This window comes from Nuphar pumila, chromosome 11, assembly GCF_984573655.1.
Source record: "Nuphar pumila chromosome 11, dmNupPumi1.hap1.1, whole genome shotgun sequence".
NCBI classification, from domain to species: Eukaryota; Viridiplantae; Streptophyta; class Magnoliopsida; order Nymphaeales; family Nymphaeaceae; genus Nuphar; species Nuphar pumila.
This window is the reverse complement of record NC_143259.1, coordinates 116,875,625-116,898,272: the sequence shown is the minus strand read 5'-3', so window position 1 is coordinate 116,898,272 and position 22,648 is coordinate 116,875,625. Positions and strand designations below refer to the sequence as shown.

At 37.0% G+C, this 22,648-nt stretch overlaps 1 protein-coding gene across 1 annotated transcript in view; it reads left to right on the top strand.

Annotated features, from left to right (window-relative positions):
• Positions 1 to 18,352, top strand: part of LOC149823035 (choline/ethanolaminephosphotransferase 1-like) — a 29,582-nt gene extending 11,230 nt beyond the window's left edge. Inside the window, exons 5-19 of the mRNA XM_089980513.1 lie at positions 520 to 597; positions 1,486 to 1,561; positions 1,649 to 1,671; positions 1,754 to 1,854; positions 1,975 to 2,069; positions 2,369 to 2,437; positions 12,731 to 12,800; positions 15,386 to 15,449; positions 15,528 to 15,568; positions 15,662 to 15,746; positions 16,960 to 17,022; positions 17,154 to 17,212; positions 17,300 to 17,352; positions 17,433 to 17,505; positions 18,095 to 18,352. Coding sequence (XP_089836639.1) covers positions 520 to 597; positions 1,486 to 1,561; positions 1,649 to 1,671; positions 1,754 to 1,854; positions 1,975 to 2,069; positions 2,369 to 2,437; positions 12,731 to 12,800; positions 15,386 to 15,449; positions 15,528 to 15,568; positions 15,662 to 15,746; positions 16,960 to 17,022; positions 17,154 to 17,212; positions 17,300 to 17,352; positions 17,433 to 17,505; positions 18,095 to 18,116 — 972 coding nt within the window. The 3' untranslated portion in view covers positions 18,117 to 18,352. The remainder of the gene's footprint in view (positions 1 to 519; positions 598 to 1,485; positions 1,562 to 1,648; positions 1,672 to 1,753; positions 1,855 to 1,974; positions 2,070 to 2,368; positions 2,438 to 12,730; positions 12,801 to 15,385; positions 15,450 to 15,527; positions 15,569 to 15,661; positions 15,747 to 16,959; positions 17,023 to 17,153; positions 17,213 to 17,299; positions 17,353 to 17,432; positions 17,506 to 18,094) is intronic.
• The last annotated feature ends 4,296 nt before the right edge of the window (positions 18,353 to 22,648 follow it).

The following is a 22,648-nucleotide window of genomic DNA, read 5'->3' as shown; positions in this document are numbered from 1 at the left end:
ATATATTTGTCCTTAATACCCTAAAGGGTATTTCTGTAATTTCACCTTTTATGCATATTCCACTTGGAATAATGCTTGTAATTTCTTCTTTATTTTATTTTCTATTCTTTTTATTTTCTTCTTTTTAAGTGTCGTATCACATTGGGGGCCTCCCAATAGAGTCATTGGGCCCCCCAACGACTCCTTTGGCAGCCCCTCATGTGGTCCCTTTGTGCTTGTATAAATAGTGGTGTTCCTCCTTTGTAATTGATAAGCTTGAGAGTCTCAAGCATTCTCCTTTTTTATTGGAACACATGCCTTAGTGCATGTTTGCTATTTTTACGCATTTGTGCGTAGTTGTTCAAGTGTTGTGTGAGTGCCTTCGTGCACATCTTTTGTAAAGTATTTGTGCTTGTATACATATTGTCTCTTCGTAGACTTTTTCACACTTCTATCATTTGCTATTTGGATCAGAGTTCATGAAAGGGTAGCCTGAGATGATCTGCATGTTATTCTCATGTTTTTGTTTTATGACTGTAGATTTATTCACCTCATCTGGATTCAGCCCCACCACGTTGGGTGCATTTTGCACACGGATTGCTTCTCTTTCTGTATCAGGTTTGTTCAAGTTTGCCCTCTCTTTCTTTTTTCTCATGCATGTTGGCAAACACCATATTTGCAGATACCTATCTATGTAGTATGTACATCCATATCTTCAAATACTACATATCATTGCCACAGATATCACCAAAGTATCATGATATTATAGTGACATTATCACAGAGATCACCAAAATATCATGATATTATAATGTCATTATCATAGAGATCACCAAAATATCTTGATATTATTGCAATGATATTGCTTCGACATTATCATGGTGTCTCAAGAGTATTTTTATTTTTTGTTTTTTCTAATTTTTTTCTTACTCTTTATCTTATATATTTGTGTTTTTGGCAGTTTGCAATCCCCCCCCCCCCCCCCCCCCTTTCCTCATATGTGAACAATGAGAACCATATGTATGTTGTGCTGTTTTTCTTAGTCAGATGTGATTTCTGTAATTAAGTGATGTATGCTTGTATTGCATACATCTCTCAAAACTTGTTCGCTTATATGGTTAGCTTGCACATTCCTTTGTTGGCATTTTGCTGTCACTGAAGTCATGCTCCTCATGTAGAAAATGCTAAAAGTTGAGATTTGGTAAGTAAAGTTTTTATTTTTGATGGTAAGCAAGTATACAACTGATTGTCATCACCAGCAAGCCTCTGTGCACAACTATCCACATGATGAGTGGTGGTATAAAATTAATAAAATTGTTAAATGATATTAAAATTCATCCTTAATACTGGCCTAGTGGAGGTCATTCTAGTAAGTGTTATCGAATCTGCTATGAGATGTGTATGCTATTATTCCCTTCACGTTCTTGCTGAGCATCTTCAAAGAATCTGTGAGATTTTCTTGTTTCTGTCATGTGTATATCTTATTTTTGAGAATTTTGTATTCCAGACATTTGATGCTGTGGATGGGAAGCAAGCCAGGCGCACTAATTCATCTAGTCCATTGGGTGAACTTTTTGATCATGGTGATTTTCTTCATCATATTTGTTCTTTAGAGACCTACCCAATTTTGTAGTACTCTTCTATTGAACTATTTGAGTGAATTATTGCAGGATGTGATGCCCTTGCATGTGCGGTATGCTCCTTTTTTTTCAATCTTCCATGTTGAACACTGGGACCTTATTAGATATTTTCCTTGAATAACTGCTGTTTCTTAGTTTGAGTCACTGGCTTTTGGGAGTACTGCCATGTGTGGAAAGCATGCTTTCTGGTTTTGGGTGATGGCAGCAGTTCCATTCTACTGTGCTACATGGGAGCAGTAAGTGATGTTTGTTTAGACTGTTGCAAAGCCCAGAGAATTTTTTTTATATTACTTTTCTCTGCAAGCTTTATAGGCATCTATTTATCTCAAATAAAACTTATTTCTTGTCATTTGCAGCTTCTTTACAAATACACTTATTCTTCCAGAAATAAATGGACCTACAGAAGGGCTCATGCTGATTTATGCGGCTCATTTTTTCACAGCTGCTGTAGGTATGTCAATGATTGTTCATTTTGATTCATCCTGTGAATTGTCTTCAACATTTGGTTGTTGTACATGTGCTTTGTATTTGAACTAGTGCATAATTGCATTTTTCTGGTTGCTTTATCAGTGATTTTGCCTTCTATCTTTCAAGTTTACTTACACTCATTTGCAACTTATCTTGATGTTTTCCTGATTCTTTTTCTTTATATTGCATGATTTGGAATTACATGATAGGGCAAAAAGAGACTAGTTAGTTTCTTTATCTAGTTCCTTATCTGGTATCAATTATTTTTTCATGCATTTTCAGGTGCTGAATGGTGGGTGCAGGATTTCAGGGCATCTATTCCCTTTCTGAGTTGGATACCTTTGTTTCCTGGTAAGATCTTCTGGTAAGATGTTATGGTTAACCTACCCACTTTCAACTTTAAAGTCTGCAAATTTTGTAAGGTTGATTGTTAACCATCCTGTGCACCACCACTCCTGTTAACAGTTGAATTTTATGATATCTTTGATTCAACACTTCTGGTTCTGGACATATTGAAGTGAACTTTCTTTGGCAGTGCGATGTCGTTCACAACTTTGGTTTTATATGTGTTTATATTTGGTTTTGGTTTTCTGCTGTGGTGAAAAGCCGTGTTTTTATATCAGAATCTAACAGCTACTTTACTTTGCAACTATAAATGGACATATGTAAAATTAACATTTGGTGGCAACGTGGTCTTAAACTGTTTAAAATTAGTGACATGATATTCTTTGAGGCATTCAAAGTGCTCCGATGCCATTTCGGTTTTGATTAGGCAGTTGTCTTGCTGGCTTAGGAAGAGATCAGATTATATGAATCAATTTGAACGTTTAGGAGTTGTTTCAATTAAGAAATATATGATCCACAACAATCTTTTCTTTGTAGTCCTCGAATGCCCAAAGGTTCTCTGTAGTACTTACTCGCAGTTTGATGAATCTCTGCGAGTTTAAGATTCTCCTATCCCCATGTTCTATCCCCATAAATCTTGTTTTTTCAAGGGTTTCCATTGAAATGCTCAATTTTCTATATCATAACACTTCTCTCTTGCCAAATTTACAAGTTTTCAAAGAACTTAAGGGGTTAATTTATTTTCTTTAATTACAAATCACATTGAGACTTTTATGGCTAAAAGAGGTATGCACAACATGGTACATGATCTTTGTTGGGTTTATCTCTCAAAATTATGTGGGTTTTAGCCTTTTGTTTGTTACTTTTAGAGGAAAACTACACTGCTTTGAAATTTGTTTAGTCCTAGATTAAAGAGAAGAGGAACCTTCACATGGCTTTATAAGGGGGTAGAGTTGCTTTTATGGGAAAGGCTCTTTGGAGGCATGTCAATTGAACTTTGAACTTTGGACTTTGGATTTGCCTTTAGCTTTGGGTTTGGACTTGGATTTGGATTTATGTTTAGGTTGCAGTTTCAACTCAGTTCGGTACGGTTCGGTTTCGTTTGGTGTGGTCATGGTCATATTAAACTTTTGTCCTATCTTTTTAGTATTTGGGACGATTATATCCCTAAGTCCTTTTTACCTAGACCCAATCAACCTAACCATTTAAGCTACCTTTGACCAGACCTAAACTTGTCCAACATCCCTGCATGCACGATTTATGGTCAAACGTTCCAGAGCCACCCTATTTATACCTGATTGTTTGACCTGCTTTGACCTTTGACCAACATCCTATTTATTGGATAATTCGGATTGGTAGGATTAGTTTAGACCCTTGACTTAACCTTTTGGTTCGTTGCCCGTTCCCATCTTGTAAACAATGGTTGACTAGCCGTTTGGCCTTTATAGCTAGCCATTGATTATTTATTAGTGGCTGATGGGCTTGGGCCTATATAAATCCAAGCCCACCCCCTTTTTTCATCCATTGAAGTCTCAACCTCTCTTCTCTCCTCTGTTCAATCTCCTTCTCCATGCCTCTCTCTCTAGCTTAGACTTAGTCTAAGCCTAGATCGGTTCAAGTCCAGAGGCTAGTCAAAGGTGGGTTGTGTCGAGTAAGCTCGGTCTTACCAGTGCAATTCATGGATCGATCATTTCGTGTAGGCAAAGCTTGATTGTATTTTGAGAGTAAGGTTGCATGTATCCCATTGCACCAAAGACTTTATCCAAGTGGAGCAACGCTTTAAAGAAAGCGTGTCCAATGCATATCTCTAAGCCTACCTTCGTATCAAGCTCATTTGCCATACCCTCTCGATTTCTCAAAAATCTTTTGGTTTTGTATACTTGAAAAAACCCACTCTTTGTATCCTCCCTATGTATGTAGCAGAGTTGCCAGTCGAGGAAGCGATACGGGAAGCGGAAGCGGGAAGCAAGGCACTTCTAAAATTTTAGGAAGCGGGAAGCGCAAGACGACTTAGCGAACCAGGAAGCGTCTCGGAAGCGTCTCGAAAGCGACCTAGGGAGCGAACCAGAAGCGACCTAAGAAGCGAAGAAGGAAGCGACATAGGATTCGAGTGAGAAGCGAAAGGGAAGCGAAAATGTAATTATATATTTTTATTTTATCAAAAACTAAGATTTATGTCATCATTGACAAAATAAAACACGTATATAGACAATAAATAATATAAGTTGTAATTATCTAACAAATGCATCATATTGTAACTGTCAAGCATTTAAAAAATTATACATCAAGAGAAGATCATAATTCACATTCTTGTTGCAACCATTTAACAAATGCATGCAAACACTAAATAATGCATTAAGAAAACAAATAAATTTGATTAAAAAGCGTACTTTTTTCAACGAAAGAATCAAATGACTTGTTATTTGATGTTGTAAATCTTGTCATCTCTGCAACATAGAAAACGAGAAATCAATAAACTCAAAGATTACATAGAGATATGTTTAAATTTTTAAGCTATAAATTTCTAAATTGTAAATTATAAGCTACAAAGTTATAAACTCTAAACTTAAAATTAACATAATCCACTACTTCACTTCATTATGCAAGATTCAAAATAAAAGTATACCAAAAAAAGATTACAAGACCATGACAAAAAAGTAACATAAAAGTTTTTAAGTTGGACTACTCCAACTACATCATAAAAAAAAAATTAATAATTCAAGAGTTCATTAATCTGTCATCTTTCTCTTCCCCTTCAAGTCAGCAATAGATCGCGAATTTTCTGCATCATCACGTGCTTCTTGTCCTCCACGACCATGTCTTCTGCTCCTTCCTTCATTTCCTATAATGAATACGTTAAAAAATTAAAATGTTCAAAAATCATAATTTAAAATATAAAAAACACAATATCAACATACCTTGCTTAGGTCTCCGGCTAAATAAACGATCAATCCGACCATGAAGAACTGATGGTCGCTCTTGTATATCTGCAGTTCTACTAGCTTTGTTGGATTGATTTGTATCCTCTTCAACTTCATTTGTACGTATGATTATTGGAGGTAATGGAGCTCTTGGTTGTGCATCTTTACGTTTGGATTTGAAAATAGTGCTTGATTGTTGTGCACTATCATCCAAATCTCTCCATCGCATATCCTCTAATCTCAACGTATTTTCTTCTACAATAGGAAGTTCTGGATTGATATCCCATTTTCGACTAGGCCCTTCTTTGTAGCGATTGTTGCACCTTTTATAACAAGAATATAAAATATGAATGCTAATAAACAATCAATGATAGAAAAAGAGAAAAAAAAATACCAAAACAAAAGTACAACACAGTTTAATTATACCTATCAATCAATCGAAGATTGAAATGAATATACACTAAGGTATCAGCACGATCTTCATTGAGCCTATTTCTTTTAACATTGTGAATATAACTATAGGTGCTCCACACTCTTTCTGCAGAAGATGTGCTAATAGGTTGAGATAAAACCTTAATGGCTAATGCTCTCAACTCAGGTGTATTACCACCATAAAAACGCCACCAATTAAGCACTGACATTGTAGGATTCAGTTCATCTATTCTTGTTGCATTTCGGCTAAATCTTTCACTTCTTGATGCAAAAACCACAAGTTGTGACCTATAAAGTGTAGATAACTCTTCATTTCCAGAAGATATGACTTCAAGCGCGAGCATTGCACCGTCTAAGATATCATTATCCTTTTCTGCAAAAAAAATGTTTAGTAACTATAACAAGAAAATGCAAATGAAATAATAAAATAATTAAATCATTAAACTTTAAACTTTATTAAATAGATAGAATAAAATTTTTACCAGGAGAAACTCGTTTGACCCCTCCTACTGCTGGGATTTTGAGATACTCCGACTCGTAATATTTTAGAGTAAGCATGTGGGCTAGACCAACGTTTAAAAACTCGCTGAGTCAACTCGGCTTGGCTCGACCCTCCAGCGAGTCAACCTGGTAAGGCATACTCGGGTTGCCAAGACTCGGGCATGACTCGGCTTGACTCGGCCGAGTCACGAGTCACGAGTCACGTTGAACTCAGACGAGTTCTGTCGTTTTCGGATTTACAAAACTCGCTGGAGGACTCGCGCGACTCGGGACGAGTCATGGGTCAAATATAATCGAACAACTCGGATGGTTTGTGTTAATGGCATTTTTGCAATATTATTTCTTTTACCCTTTAAGTTGTTAACGAAAAGTCGAAAACCCTTAAGGTTTTCACTGTTCATTGTGTTCAACCCTCGACTGAAGAGAGGAAAAGCCAAGAAGGTGCGGCTGCAGCTCCAGCCATCCGACGAGAATTCCGGCGAGAAAAGCAATGCCGGAAAGGAGTTTCCGGCGTGAACAGTGACGCTGGCGTGAATAGTGTTTATTTTTTTGCGTTTTGTATTTGCATCGCGAACAGTAACTCCGGCGTGAACAGTGACGCCGACGAAGGCACATCGACGGTGAATACTGAATAGTAAGGCATCGTCGCAGCTCCGACGTGTCTTCTCCAGCAAAAATAGTGCATCGGCGACATTTTTCGATGCCACCAGGTATGTTTTTTCAAATTTTCCTCTTTTGTGTTTCTTTCTGCCGCTGCAATAATTTCCGGCAAGATTTTCCGGCGAGTTTTGTAAAGGATTCAAGGATTCAAGGTGGTCCTTCAGCTGCTGCGACCTCGCCTGTGAGGCGTACGCCTCAGTACTTGAAGCGTACGCCTCACAGGCGAGGTGTACGCCTCAGTACTTGAAGCGTACGCCTCACAGGCGAGGCACACGCTCTAGGTACTAAGGCGCACGCTATCGATACTGTCTCAAAGCATGCTAATTTATCATGCCTTTGCTTTTGATTCGATGAAATTTATCTTTCATCCTTCCAAGAGATCTAAACTAAAGGTGCTCATTTTTACAACACGTTCTTGCTTTCTCCACACCAAATCATGTGACTTCAAATCCTTCCATCAAATTCCAAACTTTCATTTGGCTCTCTATGCTTGGGGGAATTGTGTCCAAGGACAATCTGAATCACTATATGATAAACATATTGTATGTCCATGCATGTACACATACAACCCTGCACACTGAAATTCTGATGACTTCAGGAGCTGAATTGTTATCAGGGATACACATTAAAAACTAGGCACAAACACACAAATACTGCAAGTCAAATTCCTCAGCCTTTAATAAATATATGACAAGTTCACTGGATTTTTGCATTGAGAACTTCCACATGGTTATATAAATTATACATCACCAGGGGTATTTATATAATTTTACAAAAAGGACAAGAAAAAGCTCCTCTCAAACAATATCAATTTGATGGTCATGACTTTAACCAAAAAATGCATTTGTAAAATCTCAGCAACCAGTATTTTCAGGGAAACAAAATGCAAAAGGAAAGGTGTAATTTGATTACGTGGATACATGTGTACATGTATTATGTGTGAACGCTGATCAAGTTCATTTCTTTAGCTATTTTAACCAAACAGATTTGACAAAAAAATTAGCATGGATCCATTATTTATTTTTTTTGGCAACGAAGCATGCACTAATGGTTTTTTTTTGTTGTTGATAACTTGATCGTGCTAGTTTTACTTGATGTTATTTTACTTATTAATCAATTACATTAGTAATTAAGTCATTCTACAAACTTTTATATGTTTAAATGATAATTTATATATTGTTTTTCTTTTAAAATCAAAAGTTAACAAAACCCGGTCTGAGTCATCGAGTTGACCCGCCGAGTCACGAGTCAATAAAGAACGAGTCGAGTTCCGAGTCACGGGTTTTAAAACCTTGGGCTAGACTATGGAAAAACACATTCATTCTATCCCATCTATTTGAGTCAATCTTATGAATCTTTTCATATAAATCTGGTTGTCCTTTTAGATTGTCTTTGATTTCTCCCAACATGTTGTCCATGCCTTCATACACTTCACCAATTATAGGGCCTTCCTGATCACAAAATTTAATCATCTTATATATGGGTTTTATAATCAATAATGCTAAACATACAATATCCCAATATTCTTCATTAAGAATAGTTGTTTCTGTTGTAACAACCCTTTTTTTCATAGTTTCATCCGTGCATGCTTCCAATCGCTCCATCTATCTGAAATTACTGTGAGCCTTAAGCTCTCCCTCACATCAAGCAAGCGTTTCAAAGTAGTATAATGTGAAGCAAACCTTGTTTTTGCAATCTTTATTAATTTTAATTTTTCATTGCTTCTAAAGATTGCTAGTGCTTTTGAATGATTTGTGATATACTTCACAATTTCTTTACTCTGCAAATATGTTTCTCCCAACCAATGAAACTCATGTGCCAAATCCTTGAAGATCAAATTAAGTGTGCACAACACAAGGTGACCAAAAAATATACTTGTACGTTTGTTTTAATTCTTCACCTGCTAACTTGCAATTTGCTGCATTGTTTGTAATCACTTGCACTACACTAGAAGGCCCCACAAGTTTAAATCCCGTCTTAAAAAACTCGTCAATGTTTGCAGTTGACTGTTGCACATTAGAAAAATCGCTTGCATATAAGAACATCGAGCCAAAACAGTTTGAGGCAAATATATTTATCAAGTGTTTGTTCTTGATATTTGTCCAACCGTCTGATACAATGGAAACTCCAAACTCCTTAAACTTTTCTCGAAATTCGTTTAACTCCCTGTGAACACACTCTTTCTAACTGTCAAGCAATGCTGTTCGCGGTTTTTCATATGATGGGGGTTTATATCCGGGTACTTTACTAACTGCAGATATCATCTCTTCCCAATATAGTGATCGAAGCACATCGAAAGGTATGCCATTTGCACAAAAAAATCTGATAATTTTGTGATCTACATAATCTCTTTCTACCTTTTTAAAGGTATCACGAATATCAACTGTTTTTCGGCTTCCACTAGATGATGTAGTCATACTAATAGGCTTCTTCGGAGTATCAATTCTTGATCTTCTCAACTCAAATGCACTTGATGAAACCTCCACTCGACGAACTTGCCTCTTAATTTTTTTTGCCAATTCTGCATTTTTTGCAACTACAGGGCAAAAGGCAATTCCAACACTTTGTCCCTTTGGAGATCTCATGAGATGTGCAAAAACTCAAGTATATGACCCATGATAAATATTTTGGCAGTGCCTGCACATAAAAACTTGGGTTCCACCTTGCTTTTCTTGCCCACTCTTCTTTTGTTTCAATACATGGCGCCATAACACTGTTGTTTTATGCATGCTAGGTGGTTCATCATCTTGGTCATCTTCAAAATTGTAGTCATCCAAGTCATCTTCTTCATCTTCCTTGTCAAAACAATTTTCGTTTTTGTCTTCAAACTGATATGGACAAGCAGAAAACCTCTTCTTGCCCTTCCCAACACCACTAGATGATTCATGATCCAAATTGTACAAAGAATCGTCATCGTCATCGTCATCAGAATTATCGTGATCATAGCTTGAGATGGTCATTAATGAAGCAAAGAACATGCAAATATATCTGCATCATAAAAGTATAAGAATCAGCCTAAAACACTTTAAAAAAGCTATTATTAACAGTAAATGATGGAGAGTGAAGAACACAAATCATTACTCATAATTTATCAATTACTAAAACAAATAAATAAACATCATTTAAGGAGGTGAAAGATCTATGATTCTATAATATACTATGATAAAGCAGACAAATTTTTAAAAAAAAAAAGTTCTTTCAAAAGTTTGCATTTATGAAAAAATGCTAAAGAAAGATAACATAACAACGAAGAAAAACAAAATTCATATTGGCCGACTGTTACTAGCAATAATGATATTTATTTAAAATTTTAAACAACTAGCTGCAGCATACTAGTTGCCCCACTCTTCTGATAGAGTAAATGAGTCGAGCCTGGGTGTGCCCACGCTCGGTATATCAAAGAATTCATACTTAATAGGGATGATAAGCTCAATCATGCTTGGTATACATTTTGTATAATATGTTTTTATAATATGAATTCAAGAATTTTCCTATAATATATTTTTTTATATATTATAGGATACTTATAAGTATCTCTTTTGTTTTGTTTCTTTTATCATGCTTGGTTCACTTGATCAACATGTAAGTTCAGAATTCACATAAAGCAAAGTCACTTCAAGAGATTAAGGAGAGAATGAAAGTCTGCAAGATCAAACACCATAATGAAACCATAAAACAACTTGTGGAGGCAGAACATGTTTTTCATTGACTTTGAAATTGAAAACAATAAATCAATAATCCATACATATCCAACAGTAAAAGAATAATAAAAGTGATCCAGTCAATCTGATCAGGAATCAGGATTCAAGCAATCGTCAAAATGACTTAAAAGTTAAAACATACAAGAATGATAAAAAAATACTGCATTAACCCTTATTCCTAAAAAAGACAACCAAATAAACTCAGTTAAACCACAAAATGTGAAATGTTTCTCAACCAATATATTGTTCATTCATGGGACTCAAATAAGAATACAAATGATCATCATATTGATAATACAAAAGATAAAGACCATCATGTTATTGCAACAGGAAAATGAAACAAATAGTCTCTAACAATCCCCTGTTCCCTAAATGTACTTTCTAGAGAGAATGAAGGAATCAAACCTCTACTCACGAGCTGAACCTCACACCACACAGGTCAGACACCAGCCCTATATCACTCGAAAACTCTTCATCAAAGCAAAATATGGGCCTCCCGGTCTAGTTAAAAAAAAAATTTAAAAGCTCAGTCCTAGCCCAACTCTAATTCCATATGAAATAGATTTTTATCCATTTTTGTAGCCCAACCCTGACTGCAGCAAATAGTTTGATTTGTCCATATGAAATAGATTTTTATTAATAATTGTAGCCATGTTTTATTTTATCTAAAAAAAAAAAACCGGGGACGCTGCCCCCGAACCCCTATCACACAATTTTTTTTTCTTGCTACGCCCCTATTTGCCCCCCTCCCCCCCCCCCCCCAATGAATCCTAGCTACGCCACTGCCGGTGGTGCTCCCTGTTGGAGCCTCCTCCCCCAACCTTCTCCCTCTTTGTGTGTCTCTGTCGAGCCACCCCCCCCATGCCCAAGCCACTTGCCATGCACAGGTGGTCAGACAGAGGTCCTCCTCTCCCTAGGGCTCGCAGTTTACAGAACCCAACCGCCATCAACTCCTCACGAGCCCTTTGCATCTTTGTGGCCGGAGGTCACCCTACGCCCAGTGTGCCCTTGCTTCGTGTTGGGATTGGTCGAGCCCTCCAACCCAAGTTACAAACCCTTGCTTCTTGTCGTCCCCTTTTCACCAAGGACCCAACAGATCCATATTCGAGATAGAGAGAGTGACAGAGCGTGAGAGAGAGGGGTAAGAGAAGATAGTGTACCTGAAGGTCCTGAACATCTTCATCGACGGAAGTCGGTGGAGGCCACCAGAATTTTTTGAGGTCGCCTGAACTCGGAGCTCGCCGAAAACTCGAGAGAGAGAGAGAGAGAGAGAGAGAGAGAGAGAGAGAGAGAGAGAGAGAGAGAGAGAGAGAGAGGAGTCAGAAGATACACATGAAAAAACAAAACCCTAAGCCCCTTTCGATTTTATTTTTTCACGGGTTTTGTAAAATACCCATTTTATCCTCAATAAAAAATATATTCATGTGTAAATTTTTTTTAAGGGCAAATTCGACCTTTCCACAATAGCGTCCCCCTTTAAAGGGGTACACGTACCCCTTTAAAGAGGTATGTGTCTCCCTTTATCGGGGTGCGCATCCCCCTTTAAAGGGGTACGCGTACCCCTTTAAAGAGGTACGCGCTTCCCTTTAAAGGGGGACGCACTTCCTCAATTGAACCTGCGCTTCCCCTCGCGTTTCGGAAGCGCTGCGTTTCGCGCTTCCGAAGCGCATCCCGGGGAAGCGCGCTTCCCCTATTCTATAGGCGTTTCCGGTAACTCTGGTATGTAGTAGGACAACACAAAAATAAATTGTGGGATCCACCAAGAGAAACTTTCGCCTACTTTTTTGTCATCTGATTTGAATTTTTTTAGGAATTAGACAACATTTTTGTATGGCTTTCTGGATGTAATACTTTAATGTTGCAATGTCACACTGAATATCCTTCAAAATCTGTTTCTGTCAACCTTGTGTGTGTGTGTGTGTGTGTGTGTGCGCGTGTGTGTGTGTGTGTGTGTGTGTGTGTGTGTGTTTCATTCCTAAAATTGGAATTCTTGTTTTTTAATTTATTACATAATCACTTTTCTATCATGAGTTTCTCTCAATTTCTTGCAGCACCTGCAAGTTCTTAAAATTTATTGTTCTCAGAAATTCCAACGTATCAAGTGGTGTTGTTTTTCCTGATTGTTGGTGGTGTGGTGCCTACTGTTTCATACAAGTAAGTCAACTTCTGTACTTATATTCTGCTATTTAGAACTGGTATGTATGTAAGGCTGCAATTTTTTACCAAGGCATCTATAAATGCTTGTTCAGTGCTATTTTTGTATGGTTCAAGAAGTAATGCTCCTTTCACCTATGTCATATAGACATGGACATGCATACGTAACACAACAAAGAAATGCTTGGTACAAGCGAGAATTGTGTAATACTAGGGCACAACACATGGTTTGTGTGTGTGTGCACATTCAAAATTCTTAAAGCAATACATCATGAATATTGTTGCAAGTGTAAATTCTTGGACAACTGTTCTAAATCTTTTTTATTATAATCAATAATAGTAAATACAAGTTGAAAATTGATGTTAATATAATTAATGACAAATTTAAAAGAAAATCATGCAAGTAAATGCAAAATGAACAATTGAGATCATAAAAAGAAATGGAATAAGTTAGAAAAAAAGTATTGACTGTGCCCGATGCATGTTTGGCTGTGGCTATGAAGTGTCAGTCTATCTCAAAGTTACCGGAAACGCCTAGGTAAGCGGGGAAGCGTGCTTCGGAAGCGCGAAACGCCGCGCTTCCGAAATGCACGGGGAAGCGCCATTTTTAAATGGGAAGTGTGCTTCTCTTTAATGGGAAGCGCACTTCCCTTTAATGGGAAGCGCGGTTCCCATCACACTTTCCCCTCGCTTCCCCCATTTTTTTTTATTTTTTTTTATTTTTTATTTTTTTGTATTTTTTATTTTTATTTTTTTTGCTTCCCCCTTGCTTCCTAGGTCGCTTCCGGTTCACTTCCTAGGTCGCTTCCGAGACGATTCCCGATTCGCTCCTAAGTGGTCCCATGCTTCCCGCTTCCTAAAATTTTGAAAGTGCCTCGCTTCCCGCTTCCCGCTCCCGCTTCCTCAACTGGCAACCATGGTCTATCCAGTGTTGTGTCATGCAGATACGGGACACACATGCTTATTAAATGCCTAGCCTTTCTAGTCATTGGCAATGTCTTTTTCCTTAGTTCTTACAGCTTGATGGTCATTGAAGTTTCTTGTACTGTTTCAGTATAGATAAGTGTTCTATTCATTAGGGTAATCGTGTGACTATATCAGCATAATTTATTGCACTGTTAAGCTTTCCTCATTTTATGTGACTTTTTTCTTCTGCTCAAGAGGTTGTTAGTTAGCTTCTTTGGGACAGTATTGGTCTATTGGGCAATATGATTATCAACATTATCAGATTTAAAATTTTAATGCTAATGATGCTGTGGCTGCTCCTTTTGATGATTTTGCTCAAATTGTTGGTTGAGCAAGCTTTTCATAACTTCAAACACTTAGATATTGGGACTTGGTCACACAGATTTTTTGCAACAGTCAGCCAATGTGTCAGTATTCTTATGGTTGAACCTGTAGTGAACAGTACTATTATGGCATCTTGGAGTAGTCAGGACACACATGGGTCAGCTTCAACCAACCAAAAATTGTACCTGTTACCCTAGTGATGCACATAAATTGATATGATTTTAAGATCAACCATAGTCAAATTTATCATGCATTCTTGCAACCCATGATACCCGTGCACTCCTATTGACCAGACATGTTCTGTCAGGCACTTGGCAACACTAGCCATTGATTCTGACACTGACACTTCTGGAGAGTCCAACTTTTAGTTAAGTATTGAAGTTTTCTTTGCAATTTTTTCTTTAAGCTTTCTGTTTCTGGACTTGAATAATTTCTTAAATCAATTTTGTTAGGTTTATCAAAGATTACAAGTATTCTCATATCCAATTTATTGAGACCATGTCTTTATGGGTTTTCTTTTATTCATCAAACATAGAATCATGGGACATAATACTCATATTCTGACAAATTTCTAGTTTAAAGTTTAAACGTGGGTGTATGCATGCGTTAGCATTAGTTTTCTAAGTCTCAATACAATTGACACTCCATGCTGGTCTCTGACTCTGATGTCCATGTCATCTAGATATACAAATACTGGTTTTCTAAACCTTGATATGTTTGACGCTCCATTTTTGTGTCTGAAGTTGATGCCTTTATCATTGTCTATGTAGCTTGCAATGGTCATCTAAGCATCTTTTGATTTTTTATGCCTGAAATTCTCTCTGAAAAAAAAATTTGCATCACTATCTCAAATGAAAGAGTGCCTTCAATAGGACAGAATATGATCATCATTCCTGGACAGAAGTATGCAGTTCAGAGTATCTGAAAGTATTATTAATTGTTTTATCAGAAATTGTCAATTGGTTTGCTGGGAATTGGTTTAGTGCCCAATGGTATATTGAGTGCATAATATTCGGTGTTAACTGGATGGCCAAATGCTTAGTTCATGTTGCCTATTTTATTTTATTTTTTGATATTTACACGGAGAAACCACCCCCAGGATCAGAGATGTAGCCACACTGTCACTGCCTGCCACACTTATGGTCACTGTCCTGGCAGCATGTTGCCTATCTTTTACATTATTTTTATGAGTATTCACAAAATTCTTGCAAATTGTGCTTTTCGTCATGGATCTTTCTTGGCAAGAAACAATCGGTAATCTACTCTAATTTGGTGGTAATAATTCCTCTATGCAGTATATTCAATGTGCACGAAGTCGTTCAAGCAAGAAGGGGAAGCATGTTTCTTGCATTAGCTATGGTATAATTTTTCCTTTGAAACGATACTTATGCAAGTGTTTAGGGCCTTATCTTGTTACTCATGTCTTATTTATTGCAGCTTTTCCCTTTTAGTGTGCTCTTGGGTGGAGTTCTGACATGGTAAGAGAAATTTCAATTTTGTATGGAACTCTGAAGTCAGCTCGATTAGTGGCAAAAACTGGTAACAAGATAACCTCTTGAACCATTCTTCAGGTGTTACTTGTCTCCATCAGATGTCATGCGTAGTCATCCTCATTTGCTTATAGTGGGAACTGGATTTGCATTTGGGTTTCTTGTGGTAGAGTACCCATTAAACTTTTGTGGTTCATTTGCCAATTGAGAAGTGCTTTGTTTTCTTGCCTTAGCATACATTCTGATGTTTATTAGTTTTAAGCTAAATTATCACATGCTTGAACATTTATTAAAGCTAAACGCAACCTTAAAGAATGTTATGAGAATTCAGAGCAAGCTGGTGCTTGCAGAACAAAATCTTTGTATTGATAGCGTAATGGAAGATCCATCAAGCCAGGGTAGCTCGCCCAAGCAGTTGGTTAGCGAAGGCCTTCAATTATCCATATCCTCATGTATTTTCAAGAATTTCTGATCATCTTGCAATATATTTCTATCTGCTGCACCATAGCTAATCTTTTATAAATGTTCAGTATGCAACTTGATAACAGGTCATCTTACTAATGTTAAATTCTGATATATCAACCATGGCACTTATGCATGGAAAATTATGTCACCAGTGCCCATCTCAAATTTTCAAGTATGAACAGTAGAAAAGAAGTTTTGAATTGGAATCTGGGTTATCTATTGTGAGAAAGAGAATAAAGTCTGGCTTAATCAGTTCATCATTGAACCAACTATTTGTACATGTAATCACTTTTTCTTTTTGATATTTACATGGAGAAACCGTCCCCAGGAACAGAGACTTAGTCGTGGCTATGCCTGCTGTACTTACTGTCGTTGTCCTGACAACGTAAAACTCTGTGGGCTTGCCCCAGTTAGTTGCCACGCTTCGGCTTGTGCAAGGGGTGATGCCCATGGGATTTGAACCTAGACCACCTGCCTAGCGGCCTAGGTCCCATCCCACTATGCCAAACCCCTTTGGGGCTACATATAATCACTTGAAGATTCCAAAAGTGCTTTGTATTTTTAAGTTTTATTTCTAAGAAATAGTTCATGGATGGCCTTGATACTGTTTCAACTACTATTATAAATATCTACATAATAATCATTAAGATAAAATAGTGACTGAATAAGTTTCAGTCACTTACTAGGTGTTGAGACCAATTTTGCAACATGCAAAGGATCCTCCCAACTAACTCTACACTCTGCTAATCTTACCTGAGCTCGCCATCTGACAACAGTTTTCAAGCACATATGGGCATGCACGTATGGGAAGATATGTTTTGTTGGCATGTTGCGACATGGCTAGAATTTCTTCCACTGGTATGATTCTTATATGTCTAGTATTGCTCATGAACTTTAAAATTATCTCTTGGCAGGGAAGAATGATTTTGGCCCATTTATGTGATGAACCAAAAGGTTTAAAAACTGGAATGTGCATGGTATATGGCTGTCCTTTGCTCTCTCTCTATCTCATTTCCATTAAAAAGGCTTGGGAACAAGGGAATGACGTTTTCCTTTTGCAATTTTTTTTTTGCATATTTATGTTGCTAACATCTTTTGCCTTGAATAGTCATTGCTGTATCTTCCATTTGCAATAGCAAATGCTCTCTCTTCAAGCCTTCTTGGCGGGTACATGACTCAATGCATTTGGAGACTTTTAAGTTTTAAGAATTTGGAAATGTAGTAAGGCTAACTTGGTTGCTTGTTTCTCTGCAGGAGTCCGTATGTTGATGAGTATTTAGTTGCTCTTGGATATTGTGCATTTACCGGTAAATTACTTGCAAATTTTTTTTTGCTGCATGGTGCTGAATTTCTGTGGTCTCACCTTTCTTTTTCTTCTGTGCTCTAGTGGCTCTCTACATGCATTTTGCCACCTCAGTCATCCATGAAATTACATCTGCTCTTGGTATATATTGCTTCAGGTATAATAATTATCCTAGTTTACTCTAAATGATATTTGAAAGTTGATGCTCCACACAGGAATACAAGTTGTATATCAAGGTTGTCACTAGAAAAACTACTCAGGATTAGTTGGTTAGTGACTCGAAACTAACTTAAACCATGTTCAAGTTGCTAATGAACTCAGACAGCTTAAAGGTAGCAGTCAGTAGTATTTTGGATCAGTAATGCATATAGGCGTGTTGGTCCAAAGCACTACTTGTGCACATCGACTTAAGGTCAGATTACTATTTGACTGCAAAAGGAATTTTACGACAGCACCATCTGAAACTCAAGTCTGACAAAGGTTACTTAAGATGGCTGCACTGTAGAGGAATCAGTGATAGACTGTGTAATGTGTCATTAATTCCACTTGCAACCAACAGAATTTGGCTCTGATGGTCCTAATTGCCCAATGCATTAAATGTTCCAATCTTAGTTGAAGAAAAGCGGGCATTTCTTAGTCTGCGTTGACTCTTTGGGCATTATGCCAGGTTTCTGCTAAAGGTCCAGCTTCAATAAATTCTTTTACCGACTTTCATTCTGAATCCTTTTTTTTTAATCTTTGGACAGGATTACCAGGAAAGAAGCTTGAAGTATTGATGTTTTAGAGGTTGGAATGAGTGGATTGGGTCGATCATTGTAACTCTAGACAACATGTACTATACTATTTGTTCTCTAGCCAATTATTTGGATATTTTTTATTCAAAAGTTTTTCTGGGTAGCATTTTTTGTAGCTGAGATCCCAAATCATTGTGTATCTGGGAATTTTGTGCCAAGTTATTTGGATTCCATTTGAAAATATGGAAATTCATATGATTTATTGGAGAAGATGAAAATGTTGATGTTTCAATCTCCCTATCTACTGCTCTTTGTTGGAAAATGTGTGTTTTTAGAACTTGAGAATTATTTTTTTCATGAAAGTACAAGGAAGACTGTTTAAATAAGGTAATAATGTCATTTTTTAAATCTGAATGTCGGAGCTTTTAATCTTTGAACTCAGTTGCAATCCCCGGTTTATACATTTATTTTAGGAGGGAATTCTCCAAAACCACATTTATATGTAAAATTTCATAAAGTCCTACTCCAGTGTTATCTCCCATTTCCATGCAATTTATCATTTCCTCTCAATATCCGGTCCATTGGGCCCACGAGGGCTCCACTCATCTGGTAGGGGCAATTTGTGAATGTCACCAAGTTGATGGGATGTCACAAGTTCAAAGCCCACGGGTGGCCTCCCTTGCTGCAAGGCCAAAGCTGGGTGTACTTCCCTGTTTTACCAACCGAAGGCCAGCAGCTGGGGGAGCTTTTCCCTTGTATTATCCAAGTCCGTTGAATTCGGTGGCAATGTGTGATCAAAGTGCATTTGTTTAAGTTCAGCCCTGCTTGTGATCACAAATAGGGCTGGATGCCGCTGCACTGGGCCGAGCCAGCCTATATATAAATATATAGACTATAGTGGGTCAGGCTGTTCCATGTCTGTCCACACCTGGCCCATGTTCGGCCTGCCAAATCCAGGCACAAATAAATGCAGAAGTGATCTCTCTCTCTCTCTGGATTTAATCTGTACCAAAATGTAGATATAACAAAAAAAAAACATTGATTCCGATTAGAATCTGAATTCAAAAAGTTATAAATCCACATGATTATGAATTTTGATCTTATTTTAGGATCTGTATAAGATAAAGATAAGTCATATTCCAACTGAATTTTATTGAATTCGATCTGTCTGCACCCCTAGTTTCACAAAGCTTCTAAGGCTCTGTTTGGGAGCGATGAATAAGGGGTATATTTTGGGTTCTCCTAGTTCTCTCATGCTCTCTGATGTTGGGGGCTAGTGGTGTTGCTAAAGCACTCCATTGAGGGTGGAGTTGGCAGCCACAACATCACACTTCAACACCATTCACGTGAGGATGATGCTGGCAACTCCATCATCAACACCACGTTTTGGCAACACATGGAAATGGTGTTTCCATCTCAACGCAAGGCTCCAAAACATAGCCCAAGACTCTTTGTTTTACCAGTGCTTTCATGCTCTTTGACTCTTTGGAAGCAGTGGTGTTTCCAAAACGTTGCATTGACAGCCTCAACATCACGTTTCAACACCATTTACAAGAGAATGTTTTTGTCAAGTCTATCATCTACAACAGTTAATAGGAAGCGATGCATGAAGCTGAAGCAGTAAAGTGTTATAAAGTAGTATGAAGCGGGATTCGTTTTAGAAGCGGTTGTGAAAACATGTGAAAAGCAAAGAAGGAAATGTAAAGGAAACGAGTGGGAAGTGACGGTAAGCGAAAAAATGAATAATAACATGAAAAACACGAAAACCAAAGGAAAAGCAAAAAAGAAACAAATGAGAAACAAAAACGGATGGATGTGAGAGGGAAGCAATTTAAGAAGCGAGTGGAAAGTGCGCTTTTCCCAAATGGGAAGTGAGTTTCCCATGGTAGCGCTTCGGATAACTATGTTCTGTACTACATTTTGGCGACACATGAAACTTGTGTTTCCATCCCAATGCAAGGCTCCCAAATGAAAGCCCAAACTAGACTATTAGGATGAGAATCCACCCAGTTAGCATGAAGTCGGGTTCGGATTATGTTGGTTAGAGAAATGAGAGTGCAAACCTGACCCATATAGTTTAAAGAATGCTCAGATTAAGTCTGCACTTTCTTTTGTTTAAAATATATATAAAGACTCACTAAGGGTAAACTCGGGGCAGATATCTAGCAAAAATCATAGCCCAAACCTGACTTAAATATCCTTTTAGTTAGATTCGAGTCAATCCAAATGATGTTTGGACTAGTACTTTTATGTTCATTTCTGAATATTCAGATTGGGGTTGGGTTTAGGTTGTACATAATAAACTATTACTCATTTTTCTAATAAAAATGATTTTTAATGATTTTAAGAATGGCAGATTTTAAACAATGTTTTGCATGGCAAGCATTATACTTTTAATTGTTTGAATTGGATATATTGGAACAGTTTTGGTCAAGGATTTTTTTTCCTTGCTGGAGTGACAAAAAAATCCACACATTCATTTCAAAATTGGATGTCTGCTGACTAGCTACATTCATGTCAAAATTAGGGAGCTTATTTAATTCACACTACTCTAACTTAGACTGCATTATTAGAAATGGAATGCTATCATTATTTATGAGGTAATTAGGTAAATCACAAAAAAACCCAAAATATGGCTTATTTGCAAAGATGACACTTGACAGTTTGTTTATTACACTTGAACTCTGTTTGCCAAATGCATTTCGAGTACACAAGTGTATAACTATAAACATAGCTGCAAATCTGGTTCTCAGGAAAATATTGGTGAGGGAAACTCTCATGATAGTTTGTAAAATAAGCCTTTCTCAAGAAAATGTTGGGAAAATATGGGTATCTATCAATATACAAACTACGTGTTAAAAATAAAATATGAATTATATGAAAACTAGGTAAAAATGTTTTATCGTGTTAGTAACAGTATCAGGTCATTAAAAAACAGTATCAGGCTAAATAAATGTTATTGTCGACATAGCAACATTTTGTAAATATCACATTTTCCTGTGCTAATATCATCGGTTGAAAATTTTGCAATAAAGTTGCATATTTTCAAAATATCAGCCATATTTGTGGCTATGGTATAAACAAACAATTTAATCTTTTAATTGTGAAATAACTCTTTTCTTTTTGTGCACAAAAAAACTGCTTAGCATTTTGGTTATTACGACCAACCTCTGTTATTTTTTAAATATTCAAGTACACAATTAGGGGTGTAAAAAAATATGTAAATTAATGGAATCAACTGTTTATTAAGAAGATTATATGCTAACAAAATAAAAGCTTAATATCTACTCTAAATAATGTCAAAACATATCCACGCCAACCAAACATTTTAAGTTGAAACAGAAAAATAATGATATATCATATTCAAAATGTATCAAATTCAATGAGTTCTCAAGTATTATTTTGGGATTTACTTTCATCCAATAATTTTCAGGACAAAAAGGGCAATAGGAAGTATATGCAAAAATAAATTAAAGTTTAGATTACTAAAATGCAATGCATATTAATTCTAAGTTTGTCAACATCTTTAAATGTTTAATTGAATATATAATATTTACCGATTAGAAACATTCAGATAGATCAAGTATGAAGCGGGTTCGGGTATGGGTCTGTCCGGTTATGGGTGTATAATTGGTTCGGGTAAATAATGGGGTTGGGTTCGGGTCAGCTCAATTTTAGAATATGGAGAACCATTTTGGTCTGGTTACATAATCGGGTCAGGTCCATTCGGGTTTGGGTCATTATATACAATACCCAAGACCCTACCCATTTCAATACAGGTTTATATTTTGGACGTACCCAAATCCATGGGTCCACTAATATTGGTTCGGGTCAGGCATAATTGTTTCACGACATCGGGTTGGGTTGGCTATACTGGACCCAGTCACACCCCTTTACACAATAGGGTATAAGACATTTTTTACCATTATTAGTAAAATTCGTCACCTCTTTTTTTCATGGTTGAAAAACCAATAATGTCTCTTTAATCATTTAGTCTTGATTCCCAAAAGTCATATGCAAACCAGATATGGGTCCAAAATAATTTGGATGCTGCTTAGGGATGTAAATGGTTCGGATTCAGATTGGGTGTGCCCAGTACCAAATCCAATTAATAGGAGGTTGGCTAAAGCCTCTAAATGCATTCAAATTCAAATTCGGATGGCGAAAAGCTCATATCATATCCATTTTTTTACATGTAATCAGATTTGGATATCCATTAATCCGGATATTAATTTGTTGAATTCGGTAGCAAAAAGTCAAAACCATGTCCACATCCGATCATAATCAAATACCATTTTGGCGTACCAAATCCAACTAAATGGAGCTGGATTCGGTCAGATATCGGATAGAATCTGATCCATTGACATCCTTAGATTCCTTCTGAGCTGTTTAAAAGTTTCATGGGTTCATGATCAACCTGTTTGCAACCCGTAGTTATTCTGGCATTACTCTTTGCTTGTTGTTGGGATAACTGGGGAAAAACCGCTGAGCTCATCCAGTTCATTGGCATAAAACCTCAAGCTTCTACCAATGGGGGCTCAGCTTGTCTGGTTGGAGCAGCTAGTG